This window comes from Schistocerca piceifrons, chromosome 6 (assembly GCF_021461385.2).
Source record: "Schistocerca piceifrons isolate TAMUIC-IGC-003096 chromosome 6, iqSchPice1.1, whole genome shotgun sequence".
Lineage (NCBI taxonomy): Eukaryota > Metazoa > Arthropoda > Insecta > Orthoptera > Acrididae > Schistocerca > Schistocerca piceifrons.
This window is the reverse complement of record NC_060143.1, coordinates 96,971,728-96,997,086: the sequence shown is the minus strand read 5'-3', so window position 1 is coordinate 96,997,086 and position 25,359 is coordinate 96,971,728. Positions and strand designations below refer to the sequence as shown.

Here is a 25,359-nt window from a genome sequence, read left to right as displayed (position 1 = left end):
AACCACTCAACTATAGTGGGTCAGTGCATGAAGCACAGAAATACATAACAGAAAACTGCATTCAGACTAGTTTTCAAGCACTAGTTCTTTTTCCATCAAAAATACACAGACACCCAAGCATGCATTTCTGTGGCCACGGCAAGACTCAGAAGATGAAAAGTTCAGTATCACAAGAAAAATGAACTTCAAAACAAACTGACAAAGGGGAATTACCATTCTCATTGGGTAGGGTTAATGTGTTAAGAAATATAAAATCCTATTGCATAGAACGGAGTGTGTTACACCAAGAAAGAAGCATCAGGTAAAGTTTATTTCACTGCTTATTGAGGTGGTCTACATGATTACAAAATAACAATTTCTGCACAACATATAATTCATTAGCAGATAAGATCTTGTCCACTCTCAAAATACTGCTTGTGGTGAGAAACTAATCCACAGTGTAGTATGAAGTTCGGGTTTGATTGGAAGATGACTATCCTGGTTGTAAGTATGTACCGTCCTGTAAATGTAATTATGAATTAAAGGTTGTAATATACTTATCTATAATGTACCATGAGGTCTACGTTTGTGCTATATGTAACACTTTTCTTTTCTAGTACAGGTATCCAACTATAAGATTAACTCAGAAATGCTGTATTACATAACTAACAAATAATCGATGAATATTTTTATACGTGTCATTCGTCCATCAGCTACGAAAAACGTAAAATTGCGAGGGGGCGAAGTCTATATAACTCTTACCCATTTGTGCATTGACTTATAATGATGCACTACATTACAGGTCGTAAACTGTATTACATCAATATTGACTGATGACCTCAGATGTTAATTCTCATAGTGCTCCGAGCCATTTGAACCATTACATTAATATTTATGTAATGACTTTAAACATGACGTCACACTATTAGTACCTCTTAAAACATGTAGAAGAGAGAGTTGAATGTCTGTCCTACCGATACTATTTCGTAGAAAATAGTAGAAAGGATAACGTCGAAAATAGCAATATAGCGTTATTAGCTACTGGTGAAACGATAAGTCACGTACATAACAATGCCACAATACAAGATATGAAGGGAAAAGTATAGAGCATTGGGGAATAGCAAACAGGCATATGTACATTTCCCCCCGTTGCTTTGTTGGGAACATTTCACGATAGTCAACAAGAACGTCCACGGTGATAGACTGTTAAACATATGGCACAAATGCCTTCCTCTTCAAAAATATAAGGCTTGCATTGTCACTCCTTTAAGCACACACACCCACACATTTGTTTATTTACAAGTGACCAACTAGTTGTGGATCAAAGATATTAATGTACTTGCTATCAGAGAATTTATGCATCACACAACTTCATGTGTAGTATCTGTATTGTTATAGCACATCGAAAAGTGATTGTGGAAGATGTCAAGAATGTGACCAACGAAGTGTTGTTAATGTTATGAGCTTGGTAGAAAGAATGATAACTAAGTTTGGTGCTAGTTGTGCCTATGGTCTAGGTGTGCTGTATCTTTTCAATATAATTGTCGTTGGGGATACCCAGTTGCTTATTAATGTAAAAAATCAGGTGAGTGTGTCTAAAAATACGCACCAAAATAGTAACGTTAAAATATGTCGCTATGGAAAAAATGTCAGATGAAACGAGGTAGGTTTATGTGATGAAACAACTTGTTAGATTTATGTAAAGTTTTGTTTGGTATCGTTACCGGTCAGATTTTTCTCCTCGACATAAGCCTAAGTAAATGTCAAGATTGTTGTCTGCTCTGTGTGTGTAGATTGAGAACAGCCGTATTGAAAACGCATTCTAAATAACCCCCCCCCCCCTTTTTTTTTTTTTTTTTTTTTTTACAGAGATGTAATATCTCGTAAACTTTTCGCCTTGCAAGAATTTGATCATGTGCAAATTTAAGTGAAATATTTTTGTATACAGTAGTTACGAGCTGGCTTCCCAGAGTTTAATTGGGTAGACTGCCTCGTGCATGAGGAGTACATGTAGTGTAATCTGTTAATTAAAAGCGCACGTGGATGACACACTTAGGAATGTCCCATCTGTACAGTGTGCACAGAAAGATTTCTGGGATTCGTAAATGCCAGAAATTCCCCTGAAACGGATGAATTTTTATCTACGAATACTAATAATCTAAGTTTACTGTGTCAACTGAACTGCATTCGTATTCTGGCCTTCTGTGTGACTGTTACAGAAAATTGCCCAAAAATCTTACAATCCTTGTATAAGAGTTTTTTTAAAAAATGTTTTCACTTATTTGTAATTATTAACTGTTGGACCTATAGCTTTATTTTGGGTTACTGGACTTTAACAAGTACATGTGTATTATTGTAGCTGCCAGACACAAAGTAAAGCATGGGTATCTGATGGATTAACGGAGGTGTTCGATACTCTTCATCTCACAAACTGTCACCTTTTGACCTAAACAGACCTCAGGCTATGCTACAGATCAATCTGTCTCTACAGTTAAGATTTCGTGTAAACATTTGTATCGTGCTTAAAACAGTGTTAGCAGGTGAGAACTACATTATGTGAAGATTTGGATTGGTAGCAGCCTAGCACAAAATGTCCATTTAAGTTTCTCATTATCTTTAAGTTGTAAAAACGGTTTTAAAATTCCTAATTATTTCTTTTTTAGGGTGGTGACGTTTTGCAGGAAACAATTTCAGCAAATGTATCAGAAGACATAGTAATATTAGAATTCCAGCGCTCTGATGGAACACTTGTGACACAGCTTGTTGACTTCAGGAATGTGAGTCTGATACTCTTCTTGTGAAAACTAAATGAAAATAATTATTAGTTGTCATAAATTTCATGCTTCTCAAAATTTTCATGTAATAGTGCCCAATAATAAAAACAAAATTGAGAGTACATGTTTGTTCAACAGGATGTACAAGTACTGAAGGCACTTGTATTGGGTGAAGAAGAACGTGGCCAAAGTCAGTATCAGGTTATGTGCTTTGTCAGACATTTTCACAAGGGAGACTTTATATCAGCAGATGCAATGGCTAAGCTTCGCCAGGTTTGTTGAAATTATTTTAAGCTGTTTTATTGTTATTGTAGAAATTTATTACTGGTATTTCTAACATTTCATGGGCTTCTCTTAAATACAGACTCACTGATTATTTTATTTATGACTTTTTTTTAATGATGTCATGCTAAAGTATAATAGCTTCCGAGACTGTTCTATGGACTGAGAGAAGAGGCCACCACTTTCATTTAGACCAAGCTCATTCATCAATCTGCTAGTGTGAGCTGACTTACTCTCACGTCTCATCAGTGAGCAATTGGCAGGCTTTCATAGGGCAATGGTGGGGAAACGTGAGGGGGGGTATTGAAACAAGGCAGCTGGGTGCAAGAAACAGTTGCCAACGAGTCTATTCTATGGTTTCTAATGTTAATTTTACAGAGGGATCACTGTACAGTGGCTTATTAATGCCTTTCAAGGCAATTTTTTTTTACTGAAGCATTGATGAAAAATGACAATCAAATGAAACTTCAATTTCTTTTGAGTCTTTGTCTGTGGATCATTTCTTATAATGATATTTGACAGGTGATGTTTACATAAAGCTTACATATATGTAGCAAAAATACAGTGATAAATATATCAATTTATGTATGATTGCATTTGTAGTCTGACTGTTACATGTATTTGTTAGTTACAAAAATACAGTAAATACACACACATTTTATAGAATTTTCACAAAAAGTCATTAAAAGTACGGTATGAAAGGCACCAATGATAATGTAGTTCATTTTTCTGTAAGTCCTTGGTATTCACTCAGCACTGCCAAGAAAAACAGAAAAAGCAGAGGACATCAGCATTGGTGTTTTGACATGAAATATTATTTTGTACATCTAACATACCTGAAGTGATTGTATACACCATTTTACATTTGTTGCAGTTTTCCTTTGCAGTGTATTCTGACACACTATTTAATTTTTTATTTCAAGATGTTCCATAGCATTGTAAGGGCAAATGTTGCTCAGATGTCTTTATAATTTTCTTATTAAAAGAGACATTCTTTTCTATCATATTCATACATTGCGGTAAACTGTTGTACAGTATGCGTCCAGCAGTTACAGGTTCTTCGTCTATTAATTTTAGCCTACTTCTTTCTATATGACGGTAATTTTTTCTTCTTGTGTTAGGTTCATGATATTCTCCATTTAGCAACACAGTGCAGTTAGTTTTTAAGTAGATAATTGCATCATAATGCTCTCTTTTGTAATCTTAGTACCCTTCGTGTGTTCACATTTGCAGCATTTCCCCAGCACAGGATGTCACATGAGTGGTGCGAATGGATTAGTGCATGGTACATTGTTTGTAGTGTGTGTCTTGTTTACGGACTTTGACATTTTTCTCATCAGGAATATATGCTTGAACGTATTTTGCTGCAAATGTCATGGAGCAAACAAACAACATGGGGCAGCTAAGTAAGAAACATGATTTTTCGTTCTTAAGATGACGCAGTCTTATCATGAACGTCATTTTTGGATGAAGATTAAATTGAAATCAACTTATATTTCACCACTATTTGATTCACACATGAAACTTGAAAACACTGGATATCAATGAATTCTAATAATTTTGCTTTACATTAAAGTATCAGCTTTGCACTAAAGTAACAATGTCTGATACCATTTTCTAAGCACTACTAGTTTGAAGACAGGTTTTGAAGTTGCAGTCTGGGTGTACTTACGTGGTATATGTTGTTCTCTTCACTGGAAAGAAGTTGCTCCCACAAATGTGTGGTTACAAACATCGATTAAACGTAGCAGCAAATTTGTTGAAGTTATTGAAATTTATGTTGTTGTCGTAATGCTGCCTTTCATTTATTTAAGAGCTATTCTCCACTGTGCGATTAAGTCTGTCCCTTGAATCTAATGGTTTGGTGAACGTGACATACTGTCACTCCCAGTTTTAAGTGAATGCTTGTGCTCACCTCCTGAACAGGCTATTGTGATATCATTTTTAATTACCCCCCCCCCCCCAACACACACACACACACACACACACACACACACACACACACACACACACACACACACACACCTCCTTTCTTAAGAGCTTTCCATAGTTGATTATCCTCCAAAGCTGAATGTATGTAACGTGAGCTTGTAATTAACAGAATGCATTTGGTGTAAGCTTTGAAATGGAAAAAGCTTCCTTGTGTCTTGCCATTGTATCATTCTTAGATTAAGAGCCTTGAAGAGGGTCGGGTCATTACCTACATATTTTACAAATAAGTGATACCAGCACTTGCCATGTGGTGCATTGGGAATGTAACGGGTTGTGTTAACAACTGATTGTAAGTACCGATTGAAGGAGCAGCAGACAGTTTTTCATAGGAATAAATTGAAATTCATTGTACCAAAACCCAATGTAAATACGAACAACGAATGTATCATGTATTAAAAAAATTAGCAACATATTCATCGTAAATTACAGATAATTTTGTGGCCCATGATGTACAACCAAAACCAGTACTTGAACTGTTTGCTTAATGTAGGCAGTGTTTTTGTCACTACATCATGTTAGTTGGCTTTACCATCAGACAAGCAAAGTAACATCTTTCAAACTAACCTGGCCCTAGGCCAGTGCTAAACATCGGTCTGTCACCACAATTTTCATTCTGAAAACTAGCTTCTTGCCATGTTGGCTTCACCAACTTTTACGAAACTATCACTTTCCAACTTAGGATAGACCTTTGGCTGCACTACAGATCAGTCTTATTTTATTTGTATCTACATCCATATTCTGCAACTTTTTATTTACTTCTACATGTGTGCTGGATAAACCAGTGTGAAGAGTATGGCGAACGATGCATTCTATTGTATCAGTTATTTAAGTTTTTTCCCTGTTCCATCCATGTATGGAGCATGATAAGAAGGAGTGTTTAAATGTGTTCATCCTTGCTCTAATTAATCTAATGTTGTCTCATGATTCCTAGGGAGCAGTAAATAAGGGGATTGTAGAAGATTCCTGGAGTCATCATTTAAAAATGTGTCTTGAAAATTTGTAAGTAGGGTTTCTTGCAATAGTGTACATCTAACTTTGAGTCTGCCAGTTCAGTTCTTTCATCATCTCTGTGATTCTCTCCCATGGGTCAAACAAACCTGTGACCATTCATGTTGCCCTTCTGTGTATACATTCAATATCCCCCGTTACACCTATTTGGTCACATGAGCGATTTTTAAGCAATCTCTCTTGTAGACTGATATCACTTCCCCAGTATTCTGCCAATAAACTGAAGTCTACCTCCTGCTTTACCCACGACTGAACCTATGTGATCATTCTATTTCGTATCCCTACAGTGGTCTATCCCAGGTATTTGTATGAGTTGGCCAATTCCAACAGTGACTCATTGATATGATAGTCATAGGATACTACTTTTTTGTTTTGTTTTGTGAACTGCAAAATTTTACATTTCTGAACTTTTAGAGCAATTTGGCAATCTCTGCACCACTTTGAAATCCTATAAGATCTGACTGGATATTTACATAGTTTCTCTCAGATAGTCATACATTTTAGATAACTGCATCATCTGCAAAAGGCAGTGAAGCTTATTCACCCCGGTACCTTGTATGTGTGAGAGTTGATAGGGAATATTTCATGACAATGAAGCCTCAATTTTTTGTTGAGCATTTAGAGGAAAAGTTTGGGGAGGTGGAGGGCTTGTCCAAAATGAGGTCTGGGTCAGTCTTGATAAAACAGCATCCTCTGCCCACTCACAGGCTTTACTCGCTTGTAACAAGTTGGGGTATGTTTGTTACAATCATGCCACATAAGAGCTTAAATATGGTCCAGTCTGACAACAAGCTGCGCGTGAGGTGTCCATTTTGTGCGGCGTGTCCATCGGGGTCCGAGGGATAGTCAGGTGGCCACCGGTGCCTTCATCTAGGCCTTCGAGGGTGACACCTTACCCGAGAAGGTCTAGGTGATAGTCTACCATTGTAATGTAAAGCTCTATATCCCTCCCCCGATGCAGTGCTTTTAGTGTTGAAAGTTTGGCTGTATGTCTTCCCGCTGTTCTTCCAGCGTCGTATGTTGAGCTTATGGATGTCCATTACATCCCAATACTCCGTGTGCCCCACCTCCAACCCGTGTCAACTGCAGAGAGCATCATTCACCTTGCTTGCCAGATGGCAGGAATTTACAGAAAGACAGGAAAATCATGGAAGACAAGACCCTGGATCGACTGACCTACACTGAGGCTAAGAGAAAATATGAGTGCCTACTTCCTGTGGCTATGACCACCTCGTCCCTGCCACTACGAGAACAGTTGTATCCCCATCAGTTCTGTGAATTCTAGTCGGCTGTCAGATCCAGAAGGCTACACCTGCCCCAAAAATGGGGGGGGGGGGGGGGCACCAGTCACCACCTCAGAGCCAGAGCAGCGTACGTCTTCTTCGGCTCCTCTCGCGAGGAAGGGATCCCTTGGGATCACTCCCTTCCCAGGTTTTTGCTAGTGGGAAAGATGATGCACGTCAGTGGCTGAAGTGCCCAAAAGCAGCTGGTCGTAGGGCTTCACGATCCTCCTCAGTCCCGGAGACTGAATCAGTGAAGTCCTCCCAGCCAGAGAAACCCAAGGAGGAGTGAGAAGGGATATTACAGGAACCATAGCAACTATAATCAAGTGTCAGGTGGAGTTTGCGTCTGTGTCCTAAACTTGGTCTGTAGGACAATTGTGCCCCTTCAAACCCCCTCTGGAAGCTGTGGCTGTCAGAATAAGGACGACACAGGAAATAACTGTCTGCAATGCATATCATCCTCCAGGTGGTGCAGTACCTCTGAATGTATTAGCTGCACTGGTTGATCAACTCCCTAACCCTTCCCTATTTTTGGGAGATTTTAACGCCCATATCCCCTTGTGGGGTGGCACCGTGCTTACTGGCTGAGGCAGAGATGTCGAAACTTCACTGTCTCAGTTCGACCTCTGCCTCTTAAATCCTGGGGCCGCCACACATTTCATTGTGGCTCATGGTAGTTACTCAGCCATTGATTTATTCACCTGCAGCCCAGGACTTCTCCCATCTATCCACTGGAGAGCACTTGCCAACCAGTGTGGTACTGACCACTTCCGCATCTTCCTGTCACTGCCCCGGCCTCAGACCCACAGACGCTTGCCCAGATGGGCTTTAAACAAGGCAGACTGGGAAACTTTCACCTCTGTGGTCACCATTGACTCTCCCCTACATGGTAACATTGATGTGATGGTTGAGCAGGTGACTACAACAATTGTTAATGTGACAGAAAATGCGATTCCTCCTTATATAGCGTGCCGCTGGAAAAGGTGATCTCTTGGTGGTCGCCGAAAGTCGCTGAGGTAATTAAGAAGCGTCGGCGAGCTTTAGAGCGACATAAGCAACTCCCTTCCCCGGACCACCTCATAGCCCCTAAGCGGCTCTGTGACTGCGTTTGCCAGCTTATCAAAAGACGGAAGCAGGAGTGTTGTGAGAGATACGTCTGGACCATTGGATGCCATACGTCACCTTCCCAAGTCTGGACGAAGGTAAGACGTCTTTCTGGATACCAGACCCCAACAGGTGTCCCTGGCATTAACATCAATTGCATGTTGTCTACCCATGCAAACGTGATTACTGAGCTCTGTGCTTGAGCCTCTGCATCGGAAAACTAACTCTCGGCATTTCGCACCCTCAAATGGCGGATGATAGGGAAAGTTCTCTTGTTCGCTACATGCCACAGTGAATCCTATAATGCCCCATTTACAGAATGGTAGCTCCTCAGTGCCCTTGCACATTGCCCTGACACAGCTCCTGGACCAGATTGGATCCATGGTCAGATGATTAAACATCTCTCGTCTGACTACAAACGACATCTACTTGTCATCTTCGACTGGGTCTGGTGCGATGCCATCTTTCCATCGCAATGGCAGGAGAGCACCATCATTCCAGTGCTTAACCCCAGTCAACACCTGCTTGATGTGGATAGCTATTGGCTCATCTGCCTCACCGATGTTCTTTGTAAGCTGCTGGAATGTATGGTGTGTTGGCAGCTGGGTTTGGTCCTGGAATCACATGGCCTACTGTCTCCATGTCAGGGCGGCTTTTGCCAATGTCACTCTACCACTGATAATCTTGTCCCTCGAACCTGCCATGCGAACTGCCTTTTCCAGACGCCAGACCCTGGTTGCCGTCTTTTTTGATTTACAAAAAGCATATGACACTACCTGGCGACATTATAGCCTTGCCACATTATATGAGTGGGGTCTCTGAGGCCCACTCCCGATTTTTATCCAAAATTTCCTGTCGCTCCGTACTTTCTGTATTGAAGTTGATGCCTCCCATAGTTCGCCCCATATCCAGGAGAATGAGATCCCGCAGGGCTCCATATTGAGTGTATCTCTAGTTTTAGTGGCCATTAATGGTCTAGCAGCAGCTGTAAGGCAGTCTGTCTCACCGTCTCTGTATACAGATGACTTCTGCATTTTGTACTGCTCCACCAGTACTGGTGTTGCTGACTGGCGCCTCCAGGGAGCCATCCACAAGGTGCAGTCATGGGCTGTAGCCCACAATTTCCCGTTTTCGGCTGCAAAGTCATGTGTTATGCACTTGTGTCGGTGTCGTACCATTCATCCAGAACCAGAACTTTACCTTAATGACGATCGACTCACTGTAGTGGAGACGTATCGATTCTTAGGACTAGTTTTTGATGCCCGATTGACTTGGCTTCCTCACCTCCGTGAGCTTAAGCGGAAGTGCTGTCTGCTCCTCAATGCCCTCCGCTGCCCAAGCAACACCAACTGGGGTGCAGATCGCTCTGCACTGCTGCAGCTCTACAGAGCCATTGTTCAATCCCACCTTGACTATGGGAGTCCGGTTAATGGTTCGGCGGTACCCTCAGCATTGCGTTTACTCGACCCAGTGCTCCCCCTTCGAGTCCGGGGTAAAAATAGGCCCGAGGTATTCCTGCCTGTCGTAAGAGGCGACTAAAAGGAGTCCCTCCCCTTCAAGGGGGTAGTTCGCACCTGCGTCCGGAGACGGACGGTACAACTACCATTTGTGGTCATCTTTTTTTTGTATTCTGATTTCTTCCTTCCTTTGTTTGTTTCCTTTCTTGGTCCTTCTCCCTCTCTCACTGTCTTCCTAACTTTTTACCTTGCCTTCTTCTCCTTGCCTTCTTCCCCTTGCCTTCTTCCCCTTGCCTTCTTCCCCTTGCCTTCTTCCCCTTGCCTTCTTCCCCTTGCCTTCTTCCCCTTGCCTTCTTCCCCTTGCCTTCTTCCCCTTGCCTTCTTCCCCTTGCCTTCTTCCCCTTGCCTTCTTCCCCTTGCCTTCTTCCCCTTGCCTTCTTCCCCTTGCCTTCTTCCCCTTGCCTTCTTCCCCTTGCCTTCTTCCCCTTGCCTTCTTCCCCTTGCCTTCTTCCCCTTGACTTCTTCCCCTTGACTTCTTCCCCTTGACTTCTTCCCCTTGACTTCTTCCCCTTGACTTCTTCCCCTTGACTTCTTCCCCTTGACTTCTTCCCCTTGACTTCTTCCCCTTGACTTCTTCCCCTTGACTTCTTCCCCTTGACTTCTTCCCCTTGACTTCTTCCCCTTGACTTCTTCCCCTTGACTTCTTCCCCTTGACTTCTTCCCCTTGACTTCTTCCCCTTGACTTCTTCCCCTTGACTTCTTCCCCTTGACTTCTTCCCCTTGCCTTCTTCCCCTTGCCTTTTTGCCCACCCTATGGTCTCTGCCTCGGCGTTTGACAGTCTGTCCTTTCTCTCCCTCTCTCCCTTTTTTTTCCTATTCTTCTTTCCTCCCTGTGCTTGCCTGCAGGCCGACCCATGTGTTCGCACGCGTAGCCGGTGACGGGGTAAAGCATAATTCCCTGCCCTGGTTAGACAAGTAGGGCCTGTGCGTACCCCCTGGTAAAGGCCAGGCCCGGGGAGGAGTGATTGCCCGAGCTGACACCTTCCGCCCGTTTCTCGGGAGGTGTGACCTGAGGTGTCAACATTCACCTAAGGCAGGAGTGCCCTCTGGGAGGGTCCCCACAGGGAAGGAGCGTGCCATCGGAGACGCTGGCAATCATGGGGGATTCATCCACAATGGATTTCTCTTCTTCTTCGCTCTCGACCTCTGCCCAAAAACGGAAACTTGACCAGCCACCAGTGACAAAAGTACTACTGCCTACCCAAAGTTCCTCGTAGTTTCTAGATCTGAGGATGGAAAGGATTTTTCATGTCAACCCTTTCATTATTCAGAAGCGCGTAACGCTACCTTGTTGTTGGAAACTGAGAGCGCCTTTCAGGCACAAAAACTCCTTCGGGCCACACTTCTGTACACGTTCCATGTCCGGGTGGAGGCTCACCGCACTTTGAATTCGTCGCATGGTGTGGTATCTACTAGATCTCTCTACAGATTGACTGATGAGGAGATTCAGTCTTTCCTCGCTGAGCAGGGCATGACAGCTGTCCATAGGGCCATGAAAAAGTTCGACAATGACCTTCTACCTACCCAGACAACTTTTATTGACCTTTGATAGTGTTCAGCTGCCGTCATGCATCAAAGCGGGCTGTGAGGTTATTTCTGTTTGCCGCTATGTCCTGACACGTACGCATTGCTACCAGTGTCAGCATTTTAACCACACCCGCCAGTCTTGTAATGCGGCTAAATGCGTCACTTGTGGCAGGGTCGCCCATGAGGGTGACTGTCCACCTCCATCTCCTCGTTGCGTGAACTGTCAGGGTGACCATGTAGCGTCCTCTCGCGACTGTCCCATCTACAAGGATGAACGCTGTATATAGGAAATTCGAGTCAAAGAGAAAGTGTCCACCTCGGCTGCTTGCAAGCTTTTTGCTAGTAGGAAGCCCACGCTGCTCCCAGCAGGGAAATACAGTACCGTCCTCCCCTCTCCTCGGCCTACCAGGGAGGTATCGACGCAGACATGCGATCTGACCTTTAGCGCTACATTCGGCCAGTGCTAAGATCGCCCGGTCAATGCCTCCTCTTCCTCCCGTCATCCCTAAGACACAAGCACCTTGTTCAGCTTCTGCCAAGACTAAGACCCAGAAGTCAGGTGCACGGGCCTTCATGAAGGAACCGTCCTGTGCAGACTTCTTATGTACCCCTAACTCACAGCCATCGGCCAGTACTTTGACTAAACGACCTTCCAAGAAGGCTCATAGGAAGAAAAGTTCCCCTTCTGCACCGCGGCGCGTTTCTTCTCCTGCGCCACCCAGCGGTTGCCGCCCCAGGCCGTCATCCATTTCGCCTGGCCGCACCGCTGGTGGCCGAACGTCTGGCCGTTCACCTTCAGGGGAAGCTGCCCCTCCAGACCATCTTAACATGGTGACCGACGAACCTATTGAAAAAATGGACGATGACACTCTGCCTATTGATAGCGGCAGCAGTGCTCGCTCGAAGCCAGGCCCTCAGCGGCCTTTGAGGTGACCCCTTCTCGCTTCTCCTTTTTCTTTTTCTTCTCACGATGGCACTTCTTCATTGGAATATTCGTGGCATTCACTCCAACCGAGTGGACTTAGAGTTGCTGCTACACTTGCATTGTCCACTCGTAGTAGCTCTCCAGGAAACAAAGCTACGCCAATGCGATCGTATTGACTTGGCACACTATACCTCTGTGCGTTTTGACCGACCCCCTGTGGCAGGTATTCTGGCTCATGGAGGGGTTATGTTGCTGGTTCAGGATGATATCTACTACGATCCCATCACGTTGCACACTGATCTGCGGGAAGTTGCCATCCAAATTACTCTCCCCACTTTCATATTTTCCATTTGTACTGTTTACACTCTGTCGTCGTCTGCAGTTACTAGGGCAGACATGATGCAAATTATTGCTCAGCTACCTGTACCATTTTTGTCGACTGGAGACTTCAATGCCAACCATCCCCTTTGGGGCTCTCCAGCATCCTGCCCGAGAAGTTCCCTGTTCGCAGACCTTTTCAACCACCTCAGTCTTGTCTGCCTCAATACTGGCACCCCTACTTTTCTTACGGAGACAACTCCCACCTATTCCCATTTAGACCTCTATATATGTACTACCCAACTGGCACGTCGGTTTGAGCGGTACACTCTTTCTGATACATATTCGAGCGACCACTTCCCTTGTGTTATCCATCTCCTGCATCATACCCCATCTCCCTGCTCAACTTGTTGGAACATCTCCAAAGGAGACTGGGGGCTCTTCTCTTCCAGGGCGACATTTCAGGATCAAAACTTCGCAAGCTGCGATAGTCAGGTCACACGCCTCACGGAAGTCATTCTCACTGCTGCTCAATATTCCATCCCTCATACTACTTCTTCTCCACGTCGCGTACCGGTCCCCTGGTGGACCGCAACATGTAGAGATGCTATACATGCTCGTCGACGTGCTTTACGCACCTTTAAACACCACCCTATAATGGCAAATTGTATTAATTATAAACGATTACATGCACAGTGTTGTTGTGTTATTAAATAAAGCCAGCTGGGCTGCTTTCACAAGCTCCTTCAACAGTTTTACTCCTTCTTCTGTTGTCATGGGGTAGCCTGCGCCAGCTATGTGGCACTAAGGTCCACTCGCCAGTTTCTGGCTTGACTGTCGCAAATGACATCCTTGTGGCCCCTGAGGATACCTCCAATGCCTTCGGCTGATTTTTCGCAGAGGTTTCGAGCTCCGCTCATTACCACCCTGCCTTCCTCCCCCGAAAACAGGCAGAGGAGGCAAGGCCACCTAACTTCCGCTCCTCTAATCATGAAAGTTATAATGCCTCATTCACCATGCGGGAACTCGAAAGTGCACTTGCCCGGTCACGGTCCTCCGCTCTGGGGCCTGATTCTATTCATATTCAGATGCTGAAGAACCTTTCTCCTGCAGGTAAAGGTTTTCTTCTTCGTACTTATAATCGCATCTGGATTGAGGGTCATGTTCCCACATGCTGGTGCTAATCTATTGTCCCGATTCCTAAGCCGGGGAAGGACAAGCACTTGCCTTCCAGTTATCAACCCATTTCCCTTACCAGCTGTGTCTGTGAGGTAATGGAACGAATGGTTAACTCTGGTTTGGCTGCTCGAATCTCGACACCTACTTACCAATGTAAAATGTGGATTTCATAGATGCCACTCTGCTGTTGACCATATAGTTACCTTGTTGACCTTCATTATGAATAACTTCTTGCGGTAGTGCCAGACAGTGGCTGTGTTCTTTGATTTGGAGAAGGCTTGAGACACCTGTTGGAGGGTGGGCATTCTCCGCACCATGCATACATGGGGCCTTCGCGGTCGCCTCCCTCTTTTTATTCGTACATTTTTAATGGATCGAAAGTTCAGGGTATGTGTGGGTTCTGTCCTGTCAGACACCTTTCGTCAGGAGAATGGGGTGCCACAGGGCTCAGTTTTGAGCGTCGCTCTCTTCGCCATAGTGATCAATCCAATAATGGATTGCCTCCCAACTGATGTATCAGGCTCCCTTTTTGTGGACGATTTTACCATCTACTGCAGCATGCAGCGTACATGTTTCCTGGAGCGCTGTCTTCAGCATTGTTTTGACCGTCTTTACTCCTGGAGTGTCGCCAATGGCTTCAGTTTTTCTGCCGAGAAGACGGTCTGTATTATCTTCTGGCGCTACAAAGAGTTTCTCCCACAGTCCTTACTTCTCGGTCCCGTTGCTCTCCCATTCGTGGAGACAACAAAATTTTCAGTTCTTACATTTGACAGGAAACTTAGCTGGTCTCCACATGTGTGATATTTGGCTGCCTGTTGTACCCGTTCCCTAAATGTCCTCTGTGTTCTCAGCGATACGTCGTGGGAAGCGGATCCAACCGTTTCATTTTGCCTATATCGGTTGATTGTCCGCTCCAGGCTGGATTATGGGAGCTTTTTATACTCCTCTGCACGGCCGTCCATCTTACGCCACCTCGACTCTAGACAACATTGGGGCTTACATCTTGCGATCAGAGCATTCTATACTAGACCCGTCGAGAGTCTTCATGCTGAAGCCGGTGAATTGCCACTAACCTACGGGCACGATATACTGCTTTGTCGGTATGCCTGTCGGCTACTGTCAATGCCCGACCACCCTTCTTATTGTTCCTTTTTTGACAACTCTCTCGACCGTCAATACGAGTTGTATGTATTTGCCCTGCTACCTCCTGGAGTTCGCTTTCGTCGCCTCCTTCAGCAACTTGATTTTCCTCTCCCTGCAACCTTTAGAGTGGGCGAGAGCCAAACGCCACCTTGGCTCCAGGCTCAGGTTCGCATTCACCTTGACCTCAGCTCGCTCCCAAAGGGGGTTACCCCAGCTTCGGTATATCGCTCGCGGTTTGTCGATCTTCGTTCGAAGTTCAGTAATACGATCTTCATTTATACAGATGGCTATAAGACCAATGACGGTGTCGGGTGTCCTTTTATTGTCAGAGCACACAGTTTCAAATACCAGCTCCATGGCCATTGTTCGGTCTTCACAGCTGAACTATTTGCCCTCTATCAGGCTGTTCTTTACATCTGCCGCCACCAACTTTCTGCTTATGTCATCTGCTCTGATTCCCTGAGCGCCACCCAGAGCCTCAGTGATCCTTATCCAGTTCACCCTTTTGCGCACCGGATCCAACGCTCTCTTCAGCAGCTGGCGGACGACGGTTCTCCGGTTACCTTTATGTGGGTTCCTGGCCATGTCGGTATCTGTGGGAACGAAGCTGCAGATGCCGCGGCCAAGGCTGCGGTCCTCCAGCCTCAGACAGCTTCTTGTTGTGTGCCTTCATCTGATTTTAGCAGGGTCATTTGTCTGCGCATTTTATCGCTGTGGCATGCCGATTGGTCTACACTTACTGAAAACAAGCTTCGGGCCTTCAAACCTCTCCCCACGGCTTGGACGACCTCTTCATGCCCTTCTTGGGGGAGGAGGTCGCTTTGGCCCAGTTACGGATTGGACACTGCCGGTTCAGCCACTGCCATCTGCTGATGGCTGTGCGGGCGCCGTTCTGCCCATGTGGGCACTTGCAGACAGTACGCCACATTTTAACGTCCTGTCCGAATTTTAATACACTGTGCATTGATCTTGGCCTGCCATGTACTCTGGATGATATTGTAGCGGATGACCCAGGAGCAGCTGCTCGTGTTCTTTGTTTTATCCACTTAACAAACCTGTCTAAGGACATTTGCTTATGCTGTTTTCTTTCACTCCCTTGCGTGTTAATGTGCCTTTTATAGTGTTGTCCATTTTAGTTGCTGTTTTAACATTGTACCTCGCAGTGCATTCATAATTTAGTCTGGGTGCTAATGACCACTGTAGTTGTGCACCCTAAAACCACAAAAAAAAAAAAAATCAACCCTCGACCCAGTGCACCACTGTGGCTTTCGTCTAGCGACAGGAGCTTTTAGGATGAGTCCAGTGACCAGTGTCCTGGTGGAGGCCGGAGTCCCTCCATCGCAGGTTAGGTGTGCGCAATTGCTCTCCAGTTACATTGCACATGTTCGTAGTTCTCCTGCGCATCCGAATTACCATCTCCTTTTCCCACCCATGGCGGTTCATCTCCCACATCAGCAGCTCAGTTCGGGGCTTAGCAATTGCAGTTCGTGTGTGATCCCTACTCTCCGAACTGGAGCCCTTGCCTTTACCACCTATACTTGAGCTTCATTCACGAACACCTCCATGGGGTACACCTAAGCCGCAGCTTCAACTGGACCTTTCATATGGCACTAAGGACTCAGTTAACGCAGCGACTCTGCTTTCGCTTCCTCTCGATTCTCAACGTGTACTGGGGCCGTGAAGTGATTTACACCAATGCCTCGATGTCTGATGGTCACGTTGGTTTTGCCTGTGTTCATGGGGGACATATAGAAGAGCACTCCTTGCCAGATGGCTGCAGTGTTTTCATTGCATAGCTGGCGGCCATATCTCATGCTCTTGAGCACATCTGCTCACGCCCAGGCGAGTCCTTTCTCCTGTGTACTGACTTCTTGAGCAGCCTACCAGCTGTCAACCAGTGCTACCCTCATCATCCTTTGGTCTGTGCCCTGGAACGGTCCAGTCATTCAGTGGTGGTTGTCTGGACCCCAGGTCACGTCTGAATCCCAGGTAATGAACTTGCCGACAGGCTGGCCAAACAGGCTACGCAGAAACTGCTTATGGAGATCGGCTTCTATGAAACTGACCTGCGTTCAGTATTACGCCACAAGGTTTTGCAGCTTTGGGATACAGAATGGCATAACTTCAGTATGCACAACAAGCTGTGTGTCATTAAGGAAACTACAAATGTGTGGAAGACCTCCTTGTGCGCCTCTCGCATGGACTCTGTGGTTCTCTGTCGGCTCCACATTGGCCATACGTGGCTGACGCATGGTAACCTCCTCCGTTGCGAGGACCCAACTGGGTGTCACTGTGGCTTACAAATGATAATCGTCCATCTCTTGCTGGACTGCCCACTTTTAGCCGCTCTGCAGCAGACTTAACTTTCCCGGCACCCTGCTTTCGGTGTTGGGCGACAAAGCCTCAACAGCAGCTTTAGTTTTACGTTTTATTTGTGAGGGTGAGTTTTATCATTTGCTTTAAGTTTTAGCATGTGTACTTTGTCCCTGTGTGTCCTCCACCCCTATTGCTTTCAGGGAGGGGCTTTTAATGTGTTGCAGAGTGGCTGGCTTTTCCTTTTTATCCTCATGGTTAGCCAGCCATGGCAACCTGCTTTCTTGTTTTAACCTCTTGTGCCTGTTTCTTATGTATTTGTGGTTTTCTTGTCCCCTTTTGTCCATTTAATTGTTTGTTGCCCTTCAGTCGTTGTTGTGGTTTTTCTCTTTCATTCCATTTTATGTTGTCTCATTGTCGTATTCTCACCCTTGTGGCATTGTTTCCTTTGGAACAAGGGACTGATGACTTTGTAGTTTGGTCCCTTCCCCCCTCTTTTAAACAAACCAACTAAAGCTGCGGGAAGGTAGACTACCCTGTAAAAGCAAAAGGCTCACTGTGGTTAAAACGTACACTGTTTACTGTATAGGAGTTTCCACTGAGTAGAGTCCATTACCTATGAAGGTGTAGAAAAAATTCGCTATTAAGACACAGTGCGAGATAGTCAGCCAAGACTGTCACAAAATGATCATGATCCGTGGTGGACAGTGCCCTGCCTGGCTATAAACAAAGGTTTTCAAACAGTTCAGCATCCAACACTGCAGATTGTTAATTTTGCTGAGTCCAGATGGCATGCCATTGTTGTAATGCCTAAAATTTGTATCTGAAGTAGAGTTCATTCAAAGGATTCTCCAGCTAAACACTAATCCTGCAATGTACCCTTAATGCTGCCACCTGCACCTTGAGGTATGGTTTGGCCACCCCTCACATATAAATCTAGGAGTATTCTGCAGTGTCTCTACACTTTGCGAGTAGATGAGTACAACCCTCATCAGAGGGGGACAGTTTTTCAACATTGCCTCCCATCTGGAAACTTGAGAGCTGTTTATGATGATTCACTGCCACATTTCTGTCTAAAACTTACTATATTTACTATTATGGAAGGGATAGATAGCTACCCATTGTAAAGATGACTCGTTCAGTTGCAGGCAGGCACAATGGAAAGACTGTTGCACATTAAGCTTTTGGTGAAAGCCTTCATCAGAAAAGAAAGCACACTTGCATTCATACAAGCAAGAACACCTCTCACACACACACACACATGACCACTATCTCTAGCTGCTCAGGCCAGACTCAGACTGTAATGAAATGTGTCAAATGAGAACAACAATCTGTAGTGGAGCAGAGAAGCGGGAGGGATAGCAGGGTATTGGTGGGAGAAAGGGAGACAGTACTGCCTGGCGGAGCATGTGGGGACTAGAGGTGGCAGATGAGGCTACATGGTGCAGTGTTGTGAGGCTCTGGGGAGGGAGTGAAGGACAAAAAGGTAGTGGAAAGGAGAGGAGTAGCATTGAAATCAATCATGTTGTGTTCAGCTGCATGTTGTGCAACAGGGTGTTCCAGTCCTGTCACAGGCTTATCCTACCCCATCAGAGGCTGGGCCACCTGTGAAAGCAACCTGGTGGAGTACTAGCCCTGATGCAGTCATTGCTTAGCTTTTTATATTAGTATGACTACCAACCAGCTATCCACCAGGACGAGTGTCTACTGCCAAACTGTGGCGAAGAGCAAAGTAGATCATGCTGTGGCACAACTTGCAGGTGAACGTAACATGATCGATTTCAACAGCTGCTTAACAACCCAACCCAGGTCAGCTGGATCCTCTTCTTCGCCACCAGCTTTTCTGAACTGCGAAATTGGGAGTTACAATAACAATACATTCACCGCTCCCGAAATCATCCCAGCCTCAATTTATGGTAACAAACAGTCCCCACAACCTCCTGTCAACAGCCCACTGTCCCATCACCTCTTCCAAACTCATATCCCTCACCCCCAATGTGCACTGCTCTCTTCCCTTTCCCAGCTCCTCTCTCTTCTGTTCTTCTTTTTCCACTTCTCTCCCTCCCCCAAAGCCTTCTTACATGGCACCAGGTAGCCTTGTCTGCCACCTCTAGCCTTTGAAAGCTCTGCCCAGCATCATTGTTTCCTCTTCCTACACCCTTGCCCTGCTGTCCCTCACCCTTCCCTGCCCCACTACAGTTGTTTCTCCCAGTTTATCTGGCCTGAGCAACCAGAGATAGCAGTCGTGTGTGTGAGGTGTGCTTGCTTGTGTAAAAGCACGCGTGTTTTTCTTTTCTAATGAAGGCTTCTGCTAAAAGCTAAATGTGTAACTGTCTTTTCATGGTGTCTGTCTCCAACTCAAGTCATCTTTATGGTGAGTAACGATCTCTCCTTTCCGTAATTGTTGATATTACAACCTGCACTTCCCATTGCTTGACTTATTATATTTAGCAAGGAGAGAAATCTAATGATAGTAATATAACCTGAATTTTCATATGTGAGTTTGTTTCTGAATAGGTATGTGAGTAGAGTCATCTGCATCACTTTTGTCATTAGCAGAAAGTAATTTAGAGTATCTGCTTTTCAACAGATTAAATACAAACTTTAATTTCCAGAAGGGTGTGACATTATGATGTTAGTATAAGAAATGTATTGTATTAACGAGATGACACATGTTTAGCCTTGTTTCACAAACTTTATTATTGCTGTACAACCTATATGTTCTGGGTTACAAGTGAATTTCCTAGTACATAATTGAGCTTATAACCTGAAACTTATGTCATACTGTAATAATAAAGTTTGTGAAACAATGCTAAAAAGTGTTTTGTTTAGTTAATACAGTATACAGTATTTCATCAAGAAGCCACAGTAGAATCAATTAAAATAAGAAATGTAATTGTATACTTTCTCTGAACTTTCTATGAGGATAATTGAAAACTAAATACCTAATTCACTTTATTTCATATTCACTTAAGAACCATATTTTGTGAAGAGCTGTGTTAGGCATTGAACAACACCGCAGGGAATTTTTACTGTCTAAAATCATAATCTTCAGTTTGATACTATCAACATAAACAAACAAAATGCAATCAGGACTTACCTGAACAATTTATCCTTAACCCAACACTCTGGTACATGCCATAAAGTGGCTTTTTGAGTGTAGATGTTGTAGAACCCTCAGTGTCAGCTAGGATTGACTTTGGGTGTGATGAGAGCTTACTGGTGTGCTGAGTGAAAAAAGAGATTTTCAAGCTATGGTAATGCATTGAGCAATGGGCATTTTCGTACCTTGTCATGTCATGGTGACAATATGGTAATGAGATTTCATATATGTTCCAACACACACACACACACACACACACACACACACACACACACACACACACAAGGAAATTCTACCTTCACTACAGTTGTCAGTTCACAACATAGTGGCTCTGCAAAAATTTGTATTTCATTTTACACAAACAAAATCCAAAAAGAAGTAAATAATAAATTATTCTTAACATTCCCACACTGCTGAAGTAAGAAATTATTTTTTCAGTCTTTAAGTCTAGGCAAAGGAGAGTACCAATGATGTAAGTTTGAGCACATATGATAACTAATCCTGTAAGAATTCTTGGAGATAATTTGTAATTAATGCGTAAAATTTAAATGCATTTCACAGACACTTAGTGGTAGAATAAGATAGGGAAATATGAACTATTTGCAGTAAACAGTAGGTGTATATGAAGTTTGACAGCAGCCAGTAATGGATCAACGTCTCTTACCGAAATGCTTGCTAGTCTTGAACAGCAGTAATTACACCACAATTTGTGTTAACTCTGGGCAAATCAGTGATCACAAGAGTGAAAAAATTTAGGTACCAAATGTCCAAAGGCTTTTAAAATCTGCACACGCATTGATGAACACACACAGTAGGGACGTTTCAGTCAGAAAAGTCATATTTATTGACCAATAATGAAACAAAAGTATGTCTCACTAGGTCGGAGGTTGTGTGCTGGACTGTGTATCCAAAGGCCCAGGGCTCAATTGCAAGTTAGTCAGTGAATTTTTGCACCTTGTTTCATTTATCACTTACGATTTCTCTAGTGATGTTTGTTAATATGAAGAATACAGGATCACACTGTTGTTTGGAGTCCACATAAAGCTATAGATCATGTCTAGATTGTTAAGTCTCTTTAAAGTTATAAGGAACACAATGTTATACCACCTGCAAAAGGACTGTTTTAGTAAATCACTGTTGCGTTCGAACCGACCTTTGGATTGATGACGGCAGCACTTAAGCAGACAATGCAGATGTTCAGAAATTCCTATTGCAAATTTCTAGGACTTGTAAAGGGGAGTGAGTACATAATACTTTGAATAGGATCCCATGTCTGGAAACATAGCATTTCCGTTCTACAACAGTTTCAATTCGGATGTGTAACGTGTCCACGTTTGCTGAAGGACATAGAAAAGTCTCTGCATTGCCTGTTCTCATATGTGACAGGGTAGATAGGATGGTGTGCGATGTCAGATGGTCACCTGATATTGTAATGCATCGGCACTATTTTAAACAAATGTGTTTAAGTGATTAATGGATGTGTCATTATGTTTCCTTTCGAATTGTTACCTAATAATTGTACTGGATCATGCCAAATCCAATTCCTCAAGCAGAAGTGGATCAGTTAAACATCTGAATTGAAACCATTGTAGAATGGAAACTGTATGTTTCTAGATGTTGGTTCCTTTTCAGAGTATTATGTACTCACTCCCCTCTACAAGTCCTACTGTTAAAGGTCTGTAATGGTAATTTCCCCCTGCACTCTTTTGATGCTCCCTACATCAATAGTTTCCCCAGTGTTGAATAATGATGGCGCCGGCCGGGGTGGCCGAGCGGTTCTAGAGGCTTCAGTCTGGAACCACGCGACCGCTACGGTCATAGGTTTGAATCCTGCCTCGGGCATGGATGTGTGTGATGTCCTTAGGTTAGTTCGGTTTAAGTAGTTCTAAGTTCTAGGGGACTGATGACCCATAGTGCTCAGAGCCATTTTTGAATAATGATGGCTTTAAAACATAATCTACACAAGAAACTGCCAAGATTCTTGGCCTACACTCTGTAATATGTATGTGTTTACCATGCTCTGCCAATTTGATATTGACGCCACAATCACCTAGTTTGTGTCCGAAGGGAAATTGGCAGCACCATTTGATGTACAAGCCCTGGTGGTTATGTGTTGTCAGCTGCTGAGCTGTGTGTCCTCTGTGCTATTGATTGCAAAGATAGTTTTGACAATATGTTTTGAAACCATATTGCCTGTAAAGTCACTTTCTGTTTACTTATACAGTTTCTTTTAATTTACTGCATGGATATCTTAGCTATTTTGATATTTTTCACCTGCAGAGATGTTTCTTGAGAATGTATGTGGACTTTCTTCCACTTTTTTCCTCCTCCTTTATACAGCATAAAACTTTCAGTAAAAAATACTGTGTATGTAAGATATGTGATTAATGTCTGCAGTTGAAGTGAGATTGTGTCAAAAGCTGATTAGCGGTGTTTCCAAATGTGTCCATTTTAATTTAGACCAACACTGAATCTCTTTCAGTTGATCCACGTTTAGTGTTATACATCATAGTGAATTCTTCAGTTGGATTTGTTTTCTGAAGTGAAGTCAAATTTTATCTTCAGTCACTGATATTTTTACAATCTGCTCTAACTATGTAGGACATTTGTGTGCTAAGAATTTAGTTTCACGAAATATATTCAACAATTTTACATTTATATCACAAAGGTGAAGTTGAAAGAATGACATGTAAAATACTCTGTGGAGATAAGAGTCTGTGATAACCTTTTCAACTGAGATAGCAGTTTCCAACTTAGCACCACATGGAGCACTCTGATGCAAAACTGGTGAAGGCAGCAGATGGAATATGCGGCCCCCACCAGGATGTGACACACAACCCAGCCAGCACACAGAGACCCCAAACACCGCCGGCCATGACTGTCCCCACCATGGGGGATGATACCTGTTCTGGAGTTGTGCGATTGGTGCTGCAAGCACAGATGAGGCAGAGGATCTTGTGGCCCATGGCTATAAAGACCTGGACAGGACATGAACCTGACACTTTGCCTGAAGGTGACAAGTAGGAAACTTGTTGAAACGTTGCCACAGATTGACATCTTAACTCAGCTGATAACCCGAGAAGACTTCATTGAGATTCACTGAGAAATTGTAGATTCGCATAAAATATTCTATGTGCAGTGTTCCCTCTACCTCCTCCTCCAACCCCCTCTGTCTGGTATCCCATTGTTCTATTACTAATCATGAAAACTTTCTTAAGAAACAATTTCAGCATATTTTTGTAATTGTTATTTGTGGTAAGACAGTGGCAAAGGTGGAAATCCGACCACCTCTTTCCCTTGACTCCAGTGAGTGCTTCAGTGTTAATGCAAGTTTACTTGTAAAATAGTCCTTAATGTTTCTTACGTAGTGCAGCAAAAACATTAAGGCGGCTATTCTGGTATTATTTTTGGGAAGTTGCTCTTTATGCTAGCTCGTCAAAGGATAACTCTGAAACTTACCATGTTTTCTTTCTTTCTTGTGTGGCAGTTGACAACTCAACACTTCTGCTTTTCAGTGAGTAATCTGCTGTAATGCTACAGCATTTTCATTCTTAAGAGCTTTCCCCAAACTTTCATTAGTCATGTATACAATAGTAGTTTCTCGCGATTCAAAAGTTTCTTATGGGAAGGGCATTATCAGTCATAGCTCCAGTCCATAACTTTGTTTTTAAAAAAACTTGTTAAATGGCTTGCTCACATCAACCACAGTTTTCTGTTTCCTATGTCCATATACTTACAATATTCTTAATTTGCAGAAGAATCCAGGCACTGTAAGGACACCAGAAGAAGACAGGGGACGCGAGAATTTCACAATGGATTTGATTGTTGATGTGAACAAGAGTGGTGCCATATCACATCATATTGCAGCTATGTGTGGAGAAGCATCTGATGCTACATATACCAGAGAACAAGATTTGCAACTATGGGCAGCACGTCCAGGTCAGTATACATATCAAGCTTTGTTACTAACTGCTTTTTCAGGATGTGCGTGCATTATAAAAAATTTAAAAGGGTGATATAAAATGGAGGGACATCGGGGAAATTGAGGCATGCTTCTAGGTTCGTTACCACTTGGTTTGAGCAATGCGTATAGCTTTTGGAATATAGATTTGGATGTAGATGTAGATTGTCTTCTGTACGTTTCAGTTCCGTACAAGATTACCCTTGAAATACCTTCAGAAAAAGGCTTCACACAAAATTTGTAATAAAATTTCTCTTTCAGAAATGCTTTTCTTGCTATTTCTTGTATGAATTTTGTATCCTCTCTACTTGACCAGTGTCAGTTATTTTTTCTCACAAATAGCAAAACTAATGTTCTACTTTTAGTGTCTCGCTTTCTAATCTGTTTCTGTCAACATCACCTTACTAATTTAATTACACTCCATTACCTACATTCAGTTACCCCTATTTTACTTTTGTTTGTTTATTTTATAACATCTTTTCAAGACACTGTCCATTCCATTCAACTGCTCTTCCAAGTCCTTTGCTGTCTCTGACAGAATTGCAATGCTTTTAGCAAACTGAAAAGTTTTATTATTTTTTCTCTCTATAAATCGTGACTAACAGTGGGATAGGCTACAACCTTGTCTCACCACTGTAAGGAATCTCATTTCTGTTCCTTGTATTTGTTTTCCTTGTCTTTTATTCAGTACCTGTGATCTGCTTCCATGTAATAGGGTTGACAATTAAAGTTCTAATCATTGTTCCATAAATTCTTCCAAATATCTTCAACTTAGTCTGCGTATCTAAGATATTTTAAATCTTTTTTTATATAAAACATGTTCCAAAATCTTTTAGTGGATTGACATATCTGATATAGGCCCAGGATGCAAAATTTCAGTTCTGAAGTCACTAGCCAGTCTAACAACTTTGGTCGCCACACCCCCTTTATCAGAATATGAAAAAATAATCC

General features: G+C 43.4%; 1 protein-coding gene across 2 annotated transcripts in view; it reads left to right on the top strand.

Annotated features, from left to right (window-relative positions):
• The first annotated feature begins 1,350 nt into the window (after positions 1 to 1,350).
• The window catches only part of LOC124802608 (out at first protein), a 67,991-nt gene continuing 43,982 nt past the window's right edge, over positions 1,351 to 25,359 (top strand). Inside the window, exons 1-4 of one of the 2 annotated variants that reach the window (XR_007017131.1) lie at positions 1,351 to 1,564; positions 2,643 to 2,756; positions 2,892 to 3,026; positions 24,203 to 24,386. Coding sequence is in view for 1 of the 2 variants with exons in the window: in XM_047263491.1 (XP_047119447.1) it covers positions 1,439 to 1,564; positions 2,643 to 2,756; positions 2,892 to 3,026; positions 24,203 to 24,386 (559 nt within the window). In the remaining variant the exon portion in view is untranslated. The remainder of the gene's footprint in view (positions 1,565 to 2,642; positions 2,757 to 2,891; positions 3,027 to 24,202; positions 24,387 to 25,359) is intronic. The other variant, XM_047263491.1, reaches the window with a different exon arrangement.